The sequence below is a fragment of the Gobius niger genome (assembly GCF_951799975.1).
Source record: "Gobius niger genome assembly, chromosome: 2".
In the NCBI taxonomy this organism is placed as follows: Eukaryota; Metazoa; Chordata; class Actinopteri; order Gobiiformes; family Gobiidae; genus Gobius; species Gobius niger.
This window is the reverse complement of record NC_136853.1, coordinates 14,271,702-14,290,232: the sequence shown is the minus strand read 5'-3', so window position 1 is coordinate 14,290,232 and position 18,531 is coordinate 14,271,702. Positions and strand designations below refer to the sequence as shown.

Sequence of the window (18,531 nt, the reverse complement as noted above, 5' to 3'; positions counted from 1 at the left end):
CTGTATGAGACTCCAAAGACACAAGTTCAAGAAACACTGAACAAGTCAATAGACCTGTTCATTCAAAGATCCCATGCTGGCAATGGATTTCACCCATAATTTAGATTGAGATTACACTGCAAAAAGTACCCTTCTAAAAAGAAGGAAAAAAATCTTAAAATAAGACGTTTTGTCTTGTTTGAAGGAAAAAATTCTGCCAATGGGGTCAGCATTTTTTTCTTGCTAAGAATTCTTATTTCTAGAATATTTTTCTTATCATAAAACAAGAAAGAAACACTAAATTTAAGCAAATAAATGACTAGAATTAAGCAAAATGTCCTCAGAAAATGGAATAATTTAAGGAAATGATTCCTAATTAGTGAGAAATTGAGGTATTTTACTTAAATGTTGCTTGATTTAAGTAAAATTACGCAATTTTTTTTAGCTAAATGTTCTTAATAAATACTATCTCCATGATGTGGAGCCAGGCTGATGGTCAGAATCACCTGGCTGGAGGATTCACCTATTGTACATGTTTTTAGTGCTGGGGAAACCTACACAGACACAGGGAGAACATGCTCCACACAGAAAGGCCCCGTCCCTGGTGGGAATTGAACCCAGGACCTTCGAGCTAAAGCTGAAGAAGATTCAAAAAGTCTTACTTTCTTGTTACAAGAAAAGCTAGCATGTTTTTTAGCAAATATATCTGAACAAGAAATAACTAGATTTTATTTCCTAAAATAAGATTTGTTTTTCTTAAGAAAACTTTGCTACACAAGATATTACTTTTTAGGGAAAAAATAAAAACTTATTTCTTAAAGTAAGACATTTTTTACTTGCTTAGAATCCACTTTTTGCAGTGTACATTGCCTTTGTTTTTTGTTTAAATATAGTCTATTGAAGCAAAGCAATAAAGCTTTATATTTACTCTGGTTCCTCTGTCCATCCACATATGTCTTCCATACATGGCATAAAGTAGACATTACTGTTTCTCCTCTATAGATGTCTTCTCTAATTTGGTTTTAATTCTTCCGTCCACACGGCAGTATAGCTGTATTCTAAACTGCATTTGCGCTAAGTCTAAGCATTGACTGGAAAAATACATAATCGTTAATTTTTCCGACAGCGGTTTTATTACAGAAGCCAAATGCACGGCCGCTGCCAAAGGGTTTCCGTCCAGTAAGGCAGAGGGCTGTCACTGCGGCTGACAATTAACCCACGACAAACAAGCCCGTCAGGCCTGGTGTATTCTACTTCACTTGACAGTATACACACACCAATCCTAACAGAACCCATTCGAATAGATTGATAGACAAGGTGTAATTATACGTTGGCAGCGCATATTTGAGTCATTAATAAATATTTATGGGTTTTTCCAGGCCAATACGGAGCTGTCACTCACGAAATGTCTGTGTTAATCATTTGTGTGAGTGATTCAGTGATATGTAAAGAGTTTGGGATTGAATGTTGTAATTGCTATGGGGCTCCAAAGTGCAACCAATATATTTATACGGCTAATTATTTCACGGGTGCGAATAAATATGGTTCCTTGTCCGAGTTTCGTCACTCCCATGAACCAACTCATGTCAGTGTAAGCAATAATCAGGACATGCACAGCATCAATGAAGAATTAACCTGTACGTAAATTTTAAGATCACTAATAAAATACGGTGATTCATTTTCCTCTCACCTCTGTGACAGAGCGACACAAGCTGCTGCTGCTCCAATGTGCTCACAATATTCACGGGGATCAGGCGTGTGCAGAGCTCACAGTCCACTCTTCAGTTTGATGGAATTTAATTTTAATAGAGTAAGTTATAATAGAGAAACGCTTTTATTAAGTGCATGGTGCAAAAAACATTAGTTTCAACACTGTACAGAAATGAAAGCAGAAGTCGTGGGCTGAAAGTCCTTTCATCAGACTAACATCTAGCACTTAATTCAGAATATTGTCTTTTTTTAGGCGGCTGTATGAGACAGTAATTTGACCTTAGTTCAGATGTGCTGAGAAAGAAGACATTATTATAATAGGTTCAGCCATTACAGAGATTTTAACCTTAAACCAGATCAAATATTCAGCATTTTGAATCCAGACCAAAAAGAGATGTGATGAAATGGTCCTTATCTTTAGTAGATGAATGGGCCATTTAAAGACTATCTTGTAAGCTAACTAACTACTAAACCATTAACTGTCAAGCTCTCCCATACAGAGGGAACCAGATGTTTATACACTTCATAAAAAGACACTGGTGCCTTTTTTTTCTCACTGTCTGACATGAAACCAGAATTTACTTTTCCTTGTTTTAGGTCAATGAGAATTTTAAAACATATTTCTATTTGCTAAATGCCAGAAGAATTAGAGACAGAATTCTATACATGGTTTTATATCACTTTTACAAAGCCAAAACATTACATACATTCATTGATATTTAGTAGAATTGCCTTTAAATTGTACAACTTTGCGTTTTGGATTTCCTTCCACAAACTTCTCACAATAGTTGGATGAGTTTTGGTCCATTCCTCCAAACAGAACTTGTGTAACTGAGCCACCTTGGATGCCTTTTCAGCTCTGCCCAAACATTTTCCACTGGATTGAGATCAGGACTTTGTGACGGTCACTTCAAAACATTGACTGTTTTCCTTAAGCCACTTTGTAACCAGTTTGGCAGTTTGCTTTGGGTCATTGTCCATTTGGAAAACCCATCTGCGCCCAAGCTTTAACTTCCTGGCTGATTGAGATGTTGCTATTTCCACGTAGTGTTCTTTCTTCATGATGTCATCCCCCCCACATTTCACAGTTGGGATGGTGTTCTCAGGCTTGCAATTGCATTCCCCCTTTCCCCTCCAAACGGGATGATGTTTTTTTTTTTTTTTTTTTTTACTAAAACAGTTCTTTAGCCTTTTTTTATTTTCAAACTCCAAACCGTACTTGTTTCACTCTGGATAATGACAAACTCTTACCAGTTTCAGCATCTTCACCAGGTCTTTTGCATTTGTTCTTGGGTTGATATTCACATTTCAGACACAGCACGTTCATCTCTGGCACAGACACAAAACCCGCCTTCTTTCTGATCTGTGTGACGACTGTGTGATTCCATCATTGATTAAACCAATGAACCTCAACCTTCAAATGTCTTGAAATTGCACCCAAAGATGAACCAGACTTGTGTTCAAGGACATGACATCATCATCTGGACTTCCCCAAATTGTTTAAAAGTATAGTAATCTTAGTGTATGTAAAGTAAAACAATAACAAAAAAAATCTATCCCTCATTCTTCTGGCATTTAGCAAATAGAAATATTTTTTGAAATTCTAATTGACCTAAAGTTAATTCTGGTTTGTCAGACACTGAGAAAAAAATGCAAATGTGTGTTTTTATGAAGTGTATGTAAACATCTGGTTCCCACACACACCTCTGTTGAAGCTAGGATAAGGAAAGTTAGATATTTAACCATTACTCAACCTTTTTGTGTCATCTTCTGTTTAATAGTCCATTGAGTCAGATGACTTATGCATTTTTCCTTTTTGTTTGTTTTTACCAGCCTCTTACTACACCATAAGGCACGGTGGCATTCCCACATTGCATCGCTAGACGCGCCACCTTCGAAACATCGTTGTCCCGCAGAAGCAGACAGACAGAAGTTTACAAAAGACTGTGAACTGACAAACATCTCACCGACCTGTTCTGATGCTGCTGAAATCCTTATAAAATGTCCATGTTGTTTGTTTAATAATCCAATATCTACAGGGAGCCGTGTGCTCTTTGAAACCCACTCTTAAAAGCTTGTTGCTTGTTGATTTATCCCAAATCAAACACAGAAGGATAGTCTCAACCTCCCACTCAACAAATCTTTGTCAATTTGAAATGACAAATGAATTTTCTCAGCTATACCTTGCTTCTTCTCCGCCGGTCTCACATTTATTATCTTTGTCCCTCATTGTCTTCTCTATATACTTTTGCTGTGGAGAAGTACTAATCCTCTTGGTCAGTTTCTTCAAAAAGTGTTTAATGTGTGTGTCTTTGCAGGAGCGGAAACGAGGAGAAGCTAATGGCCTTGCTCACGCCCCTAAATGTCAACTGCCACGCAAGTGATGGCCGAAAGGTAGGCACCAAAGGTTTACAGATCTCCCTCCTCCTAAGTCAGGCTGCATCTTGAAGAACTTTAAACAATTGTGGGGTACCTTTGGGGGTCTTGGCTCTCGGAAACAATTCTCTTCTCTTGTCTCTCTGGCATTAGTGGCCTATCGCGGCTGTCTTTTAAAAATATAGATACGCAAACCCCAGCAAATGAACTGGCACTCAAAGCTGAACAATGGCAGTGCGTGGCGACACATGAAATGTTGTCAAGCTCAAGGACAGCTCTTTCAGCCGACGATGAGGCGAAGGCTGCTCTCTGTGAATGGTAACTGTAGAAAAATAGCCTCCTGCCATTCGGCATCTTTTGTGTTGTTTTATGTATCACAATTGGAAATAAAAATATCCTCACGTGGCATCACACAATGGAGTGGTGAGTTCTGAAAAAGGAATTTCTGTCAACAATTGATTATGGCTCACCACCATAATTACAAATAAGGAAATAGTTTTGCACATAGGCCACCAAGAGTCATCCACTCCCTTTCAAAATAAAAAAATAAAAAAATTCTTAAATAAAATCAGTTCTTCTGCTTGTAGCGTTTTCTGTTTCTGTAGAGCTCATCACAGCTCAGAATATTTCAAATGGCATTACAGTTTTCATTTAGGAAAGACTTTATTTTACACTTCCCTTGATACATTGTACCTAATAAAAGTTAGTACAATGTAATGTGCTCTGTAACAAGTTGTAATAACGTGTACCTATGAGTTAGTTACACAATGTAATGTATTGTATGTATTTGTAGTTTTGCAGGTACATAAAGGTAATAAGATATAACTCTAACCTTAAAGAAATATTATTGACATAAGGCCTCATTTCCTAGTTATCCAGAGTGTTGTTGATTTCTAGATATATATATATATACATTTTAATTCATGCAGTCCTTATATTTGAAGAGTTTAGTGGTGCTAGGCTAGTGCATGTCTATGGTAACTAGTAGCCTGCATTAAAAACAGTCTGACCCAAGCACAGTGCACCTGAGGCAAATCACTTATAACACCAGACTACCGATGTAAATGTCTGCGTTGACTGAATTTTTTTTTTTTCAATATAACCATTTTGCATTTAAAAGAACTTATATTTGAGCAGCATCAGCTTCCTGCTACGCAGCGGTGGAGTGATCTGCTAGGTTACCGGATCTACAGTACGGCACAGTAGTACAGCGGTTAGCTCTCGTGCTTCACAGCTAGAAGGTCCCGGGTCCCAGGTCCCTTTCTGTTTGGAGTTTGCATGTTCTCCCTATGTCTGTGTAGGTTTCCTCCTACCACTAAAAACATGTACAATAGACCAGGATGTTTGAGAGTGCGCATTGGGGACGACGGATGTAAATTAGCCCAAGGCTTCAATCCGGTGTGGCGTGTTCATTAACATGCACTGTCCCGACCAAATACACCAATAAACAAAGGAGCTTTCTACAAATCAGATATGGCAACGTTTGGAGGACTACCTGATTATGAGGTTTTTAATGCAGGCTACTAGTTACCATAGACATGCACTAGCCTAGCGCCCCTAAACTCTTCAAATATACGCACTGCATGAATTAGATACAATTAAAAAATCCAGAAATCAACAACACTCTGTACAACTAGGAAATGAGGCCCTATGACAAAAATCCTGAAACATCCCTTTAAGCCCTAACACCAAGGGTCTTATGTCCTATTACATTATGTACCTCCAAAGTACTAAAGTGCTAATACACATTATTCCATTGTATATGTATCCCATAAGTACAAGTTATTACAGATTGCTACAGAGTACATTACATTGTGCTAAATTTACTTAGGTACAATGTATCAAGGAGGTACTGTAAAATAAAGTTATTTGTTTGTTTTGTCTTGTGTCTTTTGGTTCCATGCCTGTACTGCTGAATCTGTTTCTGTGCTCTGCTTTCTTTGGAGATGTTTGGGGACCCTCTTGAAAACGAGATGATGCGTCTCAATTGTTAAATCAATCTCGGCTCATCCACGAGGGACTTTAACTCACCATCTTAATTTTTTGCTTTTCTATAGAGCATCTAATGTTGCTCCTATAGTTTTTTTTTCTTGCTCAACTTATTTGTGTTCTAGTTGCTGATGTGTAATGGTTGAAAACTTGTATTGGCAGGATATTAAGGTGCATTGATTGTGTTTGCTGGCAGATGTGCGCGCCCTGTCACATCTGTAAAGAGACGATAAGCACATCTGCCAGCGACACCAGCAGCTTGTCTCGCTACCCCTGGTTTCAATGCATCCAATGCCTTTGAGCGTCACTGGAGATGCCTTCACACACAGGCACAAGTTTTTCAAATGACCTTCCGGGCTCTACCATCGGCTGCGAGCCTGGATAATTTTAGAACAAGCGGTGGTTAGCTCTGTAATCCGAACGTTTCTGCACCAGAGGCACAGACGGGTATTAGTAAGAGGTGCCTTTGGAAAAAATGGCTACTTAGCTGCAATAAAATGCACTTTCCTTCAACGTAGCTATCACACTTTTGTTGGTGTTTACGGCATTGAAGTGAGAGCCATTACTTAGTGAAGGAGAACTGACTAACCGGCCAGATAGTTCCAGATTTGAGCCGCAATAAAGGCTGCGTGATATAAGAAAGAAAATGGTATATTTTTCAAGCTTCTAACATGAAAACAAGCAACTGAACTAATTTGTAGATAAGGCAGCAACATTTTCCCCATGCTTGGACCAACATTGTCCACAGTGTCTGATGCGTTGGGAGGAAATCAAAGGTTCTTTTAATGCACTTCCACCGCCTTCGTTTTCTTGTTGAGCTTAATATGTGCAGGAACCGGAAAGTCGCCCGGAGAACTTTGATCATAGGATTAAAAACAGCTCCAGTGATGGCGATGCGTTCGTGGGTGTTTGGCGGAAAAGACCTCTTAATTAAGACCCACCCAAGTGTGCATTTATTTCCTGTGCTCCGATGCATACACAGTAGAGTGAAGCGCAGTGAAGGGGGGGGGTAAGTGAAGTAGAATGGGGACAAATTGCTGCTCCCTATACTCGCATATGTTGGTCTAACTGGCTGGTAATTACTCGGGTGTTGCTCGAGAGTAGCAGTAATTAGAGGGTTTTTTTTACAGCAAACTGAAGCTAAAGCACAAAGCTATTCTTGGTCTCATTAAGGAGGAGACGGCATGAAAAAGGTTGGGCATGCTAAATGAAATATGAGGTGACGCAGGGTAATGGGAAAAGGCCACATTGGATTCTGTTCACTTCATAAAAATGATTTAGTTTGGGTTGCACTTGGTCATGTGTCCTGGGGGAGTCCAGGAGTACGTTGAGCGGTAACTGCCTGCAGAGAAAAGACAGCGTTACCCGTTTTTTTTCTTGTTTTTAGCCCGTGTCGAAGTACTCCCTTTAGTGTGTTTCTATCCTAAAATAAGCAAAAGAATGAAGCAATGACCTAAGCTGCGAATGGGCTGTTGAATAGTTCCCAAGACCTCTATAGATAAATATAGTCTCTCAGTGTTTTCAGAGCAGAAGTGGTTCAGTAGAGAGGCTAAAGCTCCTCGTGTTTGGCTACACATTTGACTTGACAACGTGCTGTTTGGGAGAATAGGGAACGCTTTGGCACTTAAGTTAAGTGAACTTCTGCTTTACGGCAAACTTGCAAGGCTGTTGTCTGTCTGCGGCCGAGAGTAAACCTCCTGAAGAAACCACACTTTACAGAGCGCGGGCTCGCCTCTCCGCCTCATTTACATGGAGTACGTTATTGCCACGGCCCGTTTCACGCACTCTAGTTTACACAGTGTCTTTAATCTGTCACGTAAAGACAGTATAGCTTGGCTTATATCTATTTCCTAGATTTTAGCTTTATTTTTCAGTGTGGCGCTTTGACAAACTTGGTAATGCAGGCTTGTAAAAGTGCAATACAAGTATAAGCCATTATTATTATTTGTTTGTTGCTCCACAGAAACGCATGGCTCATTATGCTTGATAAAAAAAACTACTGCATTGTAAGTAAAAAAAAAAAAAAAAAGCCCTGATGACGCTATGGCATCCATCAAAAATAGATCGTATTCCTGCCGTTGAGCTGAAGGCGTGATTATTTTGGTTTAATTTCTATTGTTATGGTAGCCCCGCGTAAAGCAGCTCGTGGACATAACATACTCCTCGTAAATGAGGCGTGACTCATCAGCTCATCTCCATGGAGATTTTGCTGTTTTGATTTGAGGTCCTCTGCTTTATTTTACTGCTGCAGACTCCTTGGCGGTCTGCAGCATGAAAGGGGGACTGAAGCCTGCCTGCTTGGTTCCTCTCACAGAAAGGCGCTAACAGCCTTGGAGAGGCTCTCCTGTAATTACGCCACTTCAGGGCTGTTGACGATGCTCTGCTGTGGCTTATATCCATCATATCACTGTCCTTCTCATAATTGTGGGGGAACATCCGCCGGCGATTATAAGCGCAGGTGGCTCATCGGCGCTGAGCTACCCCCGGGGGAAGCATGTCATCTCAAATCCTTTCGGAGATGCCCACAACCAACACAATAGATTAGTGGCTATTTAAGACTTAATGATCCATGAGTGGATAAATACAACAATATTGCAAATGTGAAACTTCCCGACTATAGTCAAACGACCCCGGCTTCCCCGTCTGTCAGCAGTGCTGTGTAATTGCTCACATGGAGAGCAGTCGAGCATGGTTGATGGGGTATATTTTGGCGCCAGTGTCATCCTTGTCATGATCAATAATTTAATGCCGTGATTTGGAATACATTTAAAGCAGCTGAAGTTATTGACTGAGTAGCCAATTAATTCTGGGAGCAGAGACATGGTGAGGGAGATATTCTTACTGCCAAGTTGTTTTTTTCCAAACACACAACATCAGTCAGAACCTGTGAAGTTGAGACCGCACCATACAGGGTTGAGCATACCGGCGTGTTGTTTTCCACTTGAAATGACGGTCACAGATGTTTTAGACAACAACAAAATTAGAAATATGAATGGATTTTTCTTTTGTTTGCTTAAAGGGCCACTAGTAGTTTTTTGTGGGTCCTGCTGGAAAATTACTGTATCACATTTTTATCACATACTTGTTTTCTGTCAGTTGTTCCATTACTGTTTTCAGTAGTTGAACATAAAATCAAACTCAACATCTTGACTATATGTGATCTTTATCATTAGTGATGGGCTGTTCCAGACTAGGGATGGGACGATAAACAGTAATATTGTTAATTGCAATAAAAAGTGATTAATCGATCGCCACATTTTTGGATTTTCGTGCTGGAAGATAATCGCTAAATCCATCAGACAACCAGTGCCGGTAACTTTACCGGGAGTGGGTACGTCTCCATGGAGATGTGACAAAAGTCAGCAGTATTTAAGATTTCAGTAGGTTAGTTCCTCATCCAAATCCATTCTTTGATTACCCACTGCAGAAATAGCATTTTCTGTGTCGAGCTGCTCATGAGCTGCATGTTTTGTATTTTCCAGACTATAAGTCGCTCCGGAGTATAAGCCAAAAACATGCCTAATGAAGAAAAAAACAACAGGCTGAATAGGTGTGCGGTTTGCTAACGTAACACATTGATGGTTTGCTACATGAAACATAAACAACTAAATAGGTGTCTGGTATGTTAGCGTCACATAAACAGTTATTTAACTATAGCTTAAAGAACGTTTAAACTCTCGATCTCACTCCAAATCACTAAAACTATTGAAATCTTCATCCTCGGTGTCACTTCTGAACAATCGCCCTGGCAACTACCTGGACACGGAGGCGTAACTGCACCGTTGACAAGCCTCTCCCAACAGCATGTTTTTCAAGCTCTCATTTGTGAACTTGTTTCTCTAGCTGTGGCCATCGAGCTTTTAGCCCGTGATTAGTTATGTTTTCTTCTCTCTTTCTTCTTCTGCTGCTCGATGATCCCGCAGTAACCTCTAGTGGCATGAGAAATTATTATTTGAATTTCAAAAACAAAAACAAAAATCACATATGAGTCACTCCGGAGTATAAGATGCACCTTCCAACTATAAAAAAAGTGTGACTTATAGTCCGGAACATACGGTATAATCCAAAATGTTGCACAGTGTGAATTAAATACTTACTTTATGTCTCACTCAGTATGACATTTACAGCAGACAATGAAGAGGAATATTTCATAATTTCCCAATAATTTCTGTAGTTTCAGGGATTTTTTAAACCATAGGCAAATATTGTGATAATATTGTTAATCACAATTATTTTGGCCAAGATAATCGTGACCCCAAATTTCATTATCGTCCCATCCCTGTTCCAGACGAGGGTTCTCTAGCCAGCAGCTCAGGAGCCCGCCAGCCCTTTCAAAGTAGCTCTCCAAAGGCTTTACAAACATTTACTCAAATGTTGAAAAGTATCGAGAAGAAACTCAAGTCATTTTCTGTAATTGTGTGGAAATATCATCTTGGGTGCAGGTGAACCCCACGCAAGCAGCACAATTATACAACACATCAGTAGCTCTCTGCTATTTAAATTGTTACATTTTTGCGAAAGCATCTCATGGGGTGCATAAAGTTGGAGAGCCCTGCTTTACTCACTCTACAGCCTGCCTGTTTGAAGATGAATAAGTTAATGGACGTTTTATTTAGAGAGCGGTGCCCATAGTGCGGCTCCTCTGGAATGATTTTTTAAGGATCTGGTATTTTGCAATAGCCTTTGCTTTAAATTGCTGGAGGTGTAGTCAGAATGTAGCCTTCACCGCTGTCATTAAAACTTTATTATCTCTGTGAAAAAAGACATGCATTTAACCATGTATTATGTATATTTTTTATTCATCATAAATTGATGAGGGAAAGGTTAAAGAAGCATGATTAGAGGGATTGACGTGTGGATATTGATGTAATTGTTCCAAATCACATGCAAATCCTTGATTGGGCTTCTCATAAAACTATCTAATGTTTGGATAAGCGACAGACAGGCGATGTTCACTTTCCATAATCAAGTACTGATGCTTTTGTTGGGATGTAATTCTAGGGAAACCATTTTATAGTTTCACCAACAATAATTTAATGTCTGTAAGTGCTTTGGGGCGCATTGAGTTGCCTTGCGTACGAAATGCACGGTATAAATAAAGTTGCCTTGCCTTTGTGTTCTTTGTTATTTTTCCCAAGAGACCAAAGTCGAACCAGGGACTCTGCTAATATAATATAATACAATGAACTGAGTGAGTCATGCCGCTTTATAAAAGATAAATATTAAAACAAGAACATTTCCTGTATAGACTCAAATAGAATAAATGTTTTCTGTATTGTCTGGTACATTGCTGGTACATTATGATATTGTACAACAACTACCAAGACTGTTTCATTTCATGGCTTTATATACATAAATATGCATCAGCTTGCTTCTTATACAGGTTGACCCCTTCTCTCAGTTATGGGGGTAAATAATCCATGTACTATTTCAGAGGGTCCTGCAGAGATTCCCCCCGTCGATCACACAAATCCAAGTGTTCCTGTAACTACTGGTTTACCCGTGAGCTCCTGTGCTGCTTGGAGACAGATTTCAGGACAGGGCTCTTGTCTGTTGTTACATTAATATAGGCTCGCAGACAGTAATTAAATTGGACGACTTTGCTGACGAAAATACATAATTTTACTTCGGGAGATCAAATAGAATGGTGTCTAGTTTAGATTTAAGGAAAATAAGATGCAGTATTTAAGGACTGAATATGAAGATCCAACATTGAAGCACAAATTGCAACTCGAATCGTGCCCACATTACTTATACATTGACACATTTTTCCTCCATAGTGCAACCCAAAAGCTGAAAATTAACTAGTACTTTTTGATGAATCTTTTGCGTCAGCACATGCTCAGATGATTGGGAAGCCAATCCATTGCAGTGCGATATTATTAAACCAGCTGAGTGCAGAGCCTCATCTTTCTGGCTCGATTGAAACGCCGGTATCTCCCACACACTGCTGTCTCACGGAAAACAGCTCTTACGCTGACCTGTTAAAACAAAAACAAAACAAAAAACAGTTCTGTAATCTCGAATGACTTAAAAAAAATAAAGATTTGGAGTGTTGAGTGTCAATATGAATGTAGTTAAATAGGACGTATGCAGGAAATTGACCATTTATGCTATTGACTCCTCCTTGTTGAAAATATACCTAGTGCTTCACTTCATTCACACTTTAGCTTTGAGTTAATCCTCTTTCATTTGTTCACGTCTTCTTACTGCTGAAGCGTTCAAATCTGTGTTACTTGGATTTTGTTGCATAATAAATGGAATTCAACACCGTCCTCCACATTTTCAAGTCCATAAAATATCGCCACACCCTTCATGTCTTCATAGCGCTCTTTGATTTACCATCATAGTACCATTGATTTGATAGCATGCCATTTGTTACATGTGAAGGTTTGTACCTGTATTCCCTTGATTATAAAATGTAAAAAATCCTTGAATGTTTTAAGCACCCAATTATGCATGAAGCAACATGTCCACTTTAAAATGGACTGATATCTATTAGATTGTGGTGGACAGCAGGTGGGCCAAAGAGCCAACTGCGGCCCTCAGGATTCTTGTTGAATTGGCACACATCACCACATCATTTTATTGTGAAACAGAGATGGCTTAAATCAGTGGTTACCAACCGGCCGCAAAAAAACATTCTTATATTCTGTTATTTTACTTTAAAGATGTCTTGCCCTTCCACCTGCAAGTCCCTGGTGATTTCCACACTGATGTCCTTTGTCAGACGGTCATTCCCAGCCGCTCTCCTCGGACATTGAGCTCTGGTTTGTGGTGTTTGTGTGGCAGCCTATGAGTGTGTGCATATCAGCGTGGAGGACGGTACAGTGCTTGTCTTGACGTGTGTGCTCTCCTGTTTACAAATGCCAGCATTATGCACAAGGTCAGTGCATCTGCCGCAAGTTCTGCCTGACAGCACATTTTTCACTGCAGCCGGATGTGTAAATTATATTGGTTTGCAGTTCTTATTTGGGCTGGGACACTATGATGTTTTACAATGAATCCAACACCCCTTTGATGCAAAAGCAGGTATCGATACTTTGCTAAACAAGTTTTTGGGTCATGATATCAGTAACAATGCACTTCGGTCAAAAAACACTCGGCTATTTCTAAGGAGACGTGAGAAAGATGCAATGACAGCGCCAAATCCGAAACATAAAGTTGTGCGCATGGAGACAATGGAGAGCAGCAGGTATCACGCGGTTCCTTTCAGACGTACCCAACTGTTCTGCACAATAACTCGGACAAGTGGCAACTCTATCGCTGTCCCTCCCACACTGGTAACGTGGCTTTGGGTGCAAATAAAATGCAATTAATTTTCTCACTGCTGAAATAATATGGAGGGACAAAGCGAAGCACAGGCTAAATTCATTAAAAGTCTCGAACGATTCCCCACAGACCCAGCTCTGCCACACTCAGAGTGGCTCCGAGCACCGCGAAGCTCCTGGGGCAGTCTGCGCAGACAGGCTGAGGAGGGATGCTCTAAGTCTGCAGGCAGCACTTTTGTCTGACTGATCACACGCGGGTTAAAAGAATAATCTAACCGAATTATAAACTTTTAAGCTTTTTTGGACGCACTTTTAACTAAATTATTCCTGTAGGCTATCAAAACATTTTAATGCATTGAGAAAAGTCCTGTATTTCCGGTGTGCTGATGGCGCGTTCAACTCTACTTTTTTTTTCTATTTTTCATAGAATACAAATGATAACACAAAAACTTTTTTTTCACTCAGTTAGTGGTTGTGCGAAGCTGTAGTACAGGACTGTGGCGCAGATGCCTTAAGATCCACAATAATAAAACTGACTGCATGGCCAAGTCGCCAAAAGAAAGCCATTAGTTCGCAAATGCCACAAAGTAGAGGTCGACCGATGGGATAATTTTGCAGATTTTTCCAAATTTCTGGTCTATAATCCTATAAAAACATAAATGCTTGGTTGTAAAGCAGTGGCCAATTTTATTTGGTTACTTTAGGTGATTCAATCGTAGTTTCTGTCCCAGCTTTGATTAGCTGCTGTTAGCATTAGCATGCTGTTGCTTGCGCTGCGTTCCAAAATCCAATTCCAGAGGTTAAAACTAACTCAACAATTGCTTTGAAATGACATACAGCATTTATTTAACAAACTTGTAGCAAACCAATTTTCATCAAAATTTTTCTCTGTTCCCCTAGTTGTGGGAGAAAGTCTATATCACTTTCGGTCCCGGTGATATTGTTTTTTTATCAGTAGATCGGCCGACAGCCGATATTGTAAAATCTCCAAATATTGGCCTCTACCACAAAGTCTCCGCTTACAATATGCCAAACAGCACAGAGACAAGCCCCAACATTTCTGAAACAATGTCATTTGGAATGATGAAACCAAAATGGACATTTTTGGCCATGACCATAAACGTTACATTTGGAGGAATCAACCAGGCCTGTGATGAACGGTGCACCATTCCTACAGTGAAACATGGAGGTGGATCACTCATGTTTGCGGATGTGTGAGCTAGAGGGAACTTGGTGAAAATGTATTTCAGGATGAATGCAGCATGTTATTAAAGAATACTGAAGGGAAATTGACACTCATCAGCCTGGAAGCTGTGTATGGGACGCACTTAGACGTTCCAACATGACAACGATCCAAAGCACAAGGTCCTGCTGACCTCTCATTGGCTACAGAAGAATAAAGTGAAGGTTCTGGAGTGGCCGTCTCAGTCCCCCAATCACAATATCATCGCAAACGTGCTGTTCATGCAGGAATTTACAGGAACTGGAGGCTTTTTGCCATAAAGAATGGCCAGTTTTACCATCAGAGGAAATAAAGAGGCCCATCCACATCTACCACAAAAGAATCCAAGCTGTCATTGATGTTAAAGAAGGAAATACACAGTATGAAGGATTTAAAAATAACAAGTTATTTGACCATAACTGGCTTCGCACAACCACTAACTATGAGTAAAAAAATAAATTGTGCTATCATTCATATTCTCTGAAAAAATGCCCCAAAAAAATATCGATAAATGATGTTAGGGTATGTACATTTTTTAACACAAAAGTTATAATTGTGAAATTCCAGTACTGACGTGCCAAAAGTTTTCTACACTGAGATTTCAGTTTCTTTCGGTCTGATATAATAATACCTACATTTTAAATATTGATTATAAATGTATGTGCTTAATGTGCTGCCGTACCAATTAAAAGTAATCTGCATTTTGCTTAGCGACGTTTCATTTCCACGTACTTTACTGAGAATCCACAGAGCGTACTGTATGTAAATAAAAGTGCACCATCTTAAACTTGAATACTCTGGTGGCAAGAGCTGTCACTTCTCAAACGAACACATAATTCATTGCGACTCATTGAGATGCAGCTGTAGCTTGATTCTCAGTCCATGCTGTATACCACCGCATCTGATTTGACGCCTATTTGCATCTGCACTTTTACTTTGAAAGCGGTCAGCTTTCTTCCCTTTATTCAGGAGAGGAGATTTGAAAAGAAAGTGGCATTTTAACCAATGACAATAACACTTTCTTGCCAATTTTCTTTAGAGAATGCTGCTGCTCAAATAAATTTACATAAAGGATGCATAATTATTACCTTCCGATATTTACATGATAGTAGAAGATGTCAGGAAAGTGCAGTTTACTTTTCATCTTCTCCGAGAAAATGAGGTGTTCTCAGGAGACACACTCTCAGAAAGATTTTCATGATTCCCACATAATTTCCTCTAGGTTTGAATCAAGGATTGACAATAATTTTCCTCAAGTTCTGTGATCAAAGGAAAAAGCAAAATAGAAAAAGAAACAAGCCTAAAAGTGAATGTATTCATAAAAGTATTTTGTGACTTTTGCAATGTGGTATTTATTCGGCATTTGGGTGTTTGTTCTAAAATATGCACACTAATGAAATATTGAAGTTGAGCAATATAAACAAAGACATGTTTATTAGTGAGATTATCTTGACAGGGGCTGTGAAAGTGCTGACATGAAAGGAGCGTGTTTCCTTTTTCACACCAAATCAAAATCAGTAGGTTGAACTAGTTAAACCAATTGACCACCAGATATTTGACGTAGAGTATCCCTATCCTTGATCCATGATTCTGTGTTAAGTACAGCTACACTTTTGGGTGTTGTTAGGGCTCTCTCCTGAAGTTACTTTGTGCAGTACTGCTGAGCCTCTGCCCTTTCCTGGGAGAGACGTGAGTGTTTGCATATGCCAGGCCGAGCAGACGGACTGATGCTGCAGATTGCCGTGTGGGACTCCGGGTGAGTGTGAGCTGGAGATGAGGAGCATTAGGCTATTCATCTTGACGGTGTTGGTTGGGCAGAGCTGTCGACTGCCCTATCTCCCTGCACGTGCGCTGTCTGTGGAATGGTGCATAAATTGGATTATGTTTATTGATTGGGCCGTCTGTCTTTGTCTTCACTGCACCTGCAAGGCTGATCTGAGTTCTTCGAAGTGTATTTACTCCACTGTTTTGAAGTATTCGTAAGTTATTTTGAGAGCTGAGCTGAGTTTTGGTGATTTAAGACTTTAAGAGTAGAAGTTGATCGATATATCGGCCGACCAATATATCGGGGCAATAAAAGGTTATGGGGAAGGTGTACTTTATTGTCCCCATAGAGAAACATGTCTTCTGCATGTTCTGTGCCAGGTTGATGGTTGGATTATAGACAAGTTTTAGTCAGTTTCGATTAAAACATAGTATAAACATTTTCCACAATTACATTTTTAAGTATTGGAAATTAGTATTGAAAATAGGAATGAAGGTTGACAGGTTGTATCAAGCTTTTGACAGACAATGGGCAGAAGTGTCATGATAGTGAACGTGGCTTTTGCGTTTGGAGCTCAACAGTCAACTTTTTGAAGAATTAAAATATTAAGAGTTGAAAAGTACAATGCAAATCAGTGTACCTTTTGATCATTGGTTATTCTGTTTCAAAAATCTGAAAGATCGCATTTCTGGTTGTTTTATTGTGTTTCTCATTTTGGAATAGAATTGGAAAAGCTCAAAATTCAAAATGACATTTTTACGAGCTATACACTGGAAACAAATACTGCTAAAAACAACTTTTTTAAGCAACTGCTTTGTTTTGATATACTACCAGAAAGGATCAGTGGTGAGAAACGGAGACGGCAACGAGAAACAATCGACATGTTAAACGTGCAAAATGCAAAATGGATGACCACGTTGTATTCAGACGGGATAAACTGATTTCATTAGTTTTCCAGCACGTGGGGGGTTATCCTCCAATATACAATCATCAGCAAATATAAGTTCAGATACCCCGACAGAAAGTTAGCAGCCTGTAGTGTTTTCTGAAGCCGGTGTTCATTGCGAGAGAAAAGAAAAAAGGAGCAGAGAACGAGGGAGGAAAAACCCGCCTCTTCACAGTCTTTGGGCTAAACATACATTTGCTATTGTTGCCCCATTTGTGATTGATTTTGTTTAAAACAACTGGAGCCAACATACAGGTGAAACTTGGAAAATTAGAATATCGTTCAAAAGTTAATTATGAAATATGTCAAGCTGAGCCATAATCATCAAAGTTATAACAACCAAAGGCTATATATATCTCACTTTGCAGGCGGTGAGTCTATCATAGTTTCACACTTTACGTTGAATAACAGAAATGAATTAAAATTGTGTGTTTTATGTCTGAGTTAGTTGATATGCTTTTAAAGCAGTACTAAGTAACGTGTTTACCTTAATAAATCCTTTTCGTAGTCCCTGTGGGGGTAATACAAGTGTTTATGGGATGATTGGAGGGTCTTTCATCTCCCCCTGGTGTCTCTGGACAGAAAACCATGTTTGCAACTTGTCTGCCACCGGTCCGGAGAAAGCAATACACACTAATGAAATCACGAAGAAGAAGCTAACATGCTAACGGGCAAAGCTAACTGCGGGCTAACGTCACTTTAAACAGTATTTACAGCCAAGTTTGAGTGAAAAAAAATATTTCCATTGTATAATTGGATGCACAGTAACCCTCTCTCTCTTCGCCTTTCCTGTCAGCCTCGTATTTACTCTCCAAGACAATTGATAAGTTAAAAAATCGTAACTTGCTACTACACCTGCAGTTGCGCTTATGGCCTCTTGGAGGAAGAGTTATTTAGTACTGCTTTAAACTCTTGAGGTTAATTTTTTTTCAAAAAGTCATTACTTGATATGAATAGGATTTTTTTTTTTACTTCCGGAGACCAACACGTGACCAGAAGTGGGTGGGACTGTTGAGCTCTGCAGCGGCCGCTCTCCTCATCGCTTCAAGATTGTTTATTAACAGCGCCGTCTCTACATTAGTTCACCAACATGCTTAATTATACCGCTACTGTATCTAAGTTAGAAAAAACACTGTCCTGAGAAAAGACAATGTTCCTGCTACGTCGCTGTCAGTCGTGCCTTCAGACTGGAGCGCCGGAGAGGGAGGGCGCATGTGTGCGAGTCCCGTGACTTTCAGGCGACTCCTCTCTGGGTCAGGCCCGGGTTGTGAAC

The 18,531-nt window shown here is 39.6% G+C and overlaps 1 protein-coding gene across 1 annotated transcript in view; it reads left to right on the top strand.

Moving 5' to 3' along the window:
- LOC306982664 (poly [ADP-ribose] polymerase tankyrase-1-like) overlaps positions 1–18,531 on the top strand; it is a 116,872-nt gene that overhangs the window by 50,332 nt on the left and 48,009 nt on the right. The window contains exon 6 of the mRNA XM_079582556.1: positions 4,008–4,083. Within this exon, the coding sequence (XP_079438682.1) occupies positions 4,008–4,083 (76 nt within the window). The remainder of the gene's footprint in view (positions 1–4,007; positions 4,084–18,531) is intronic.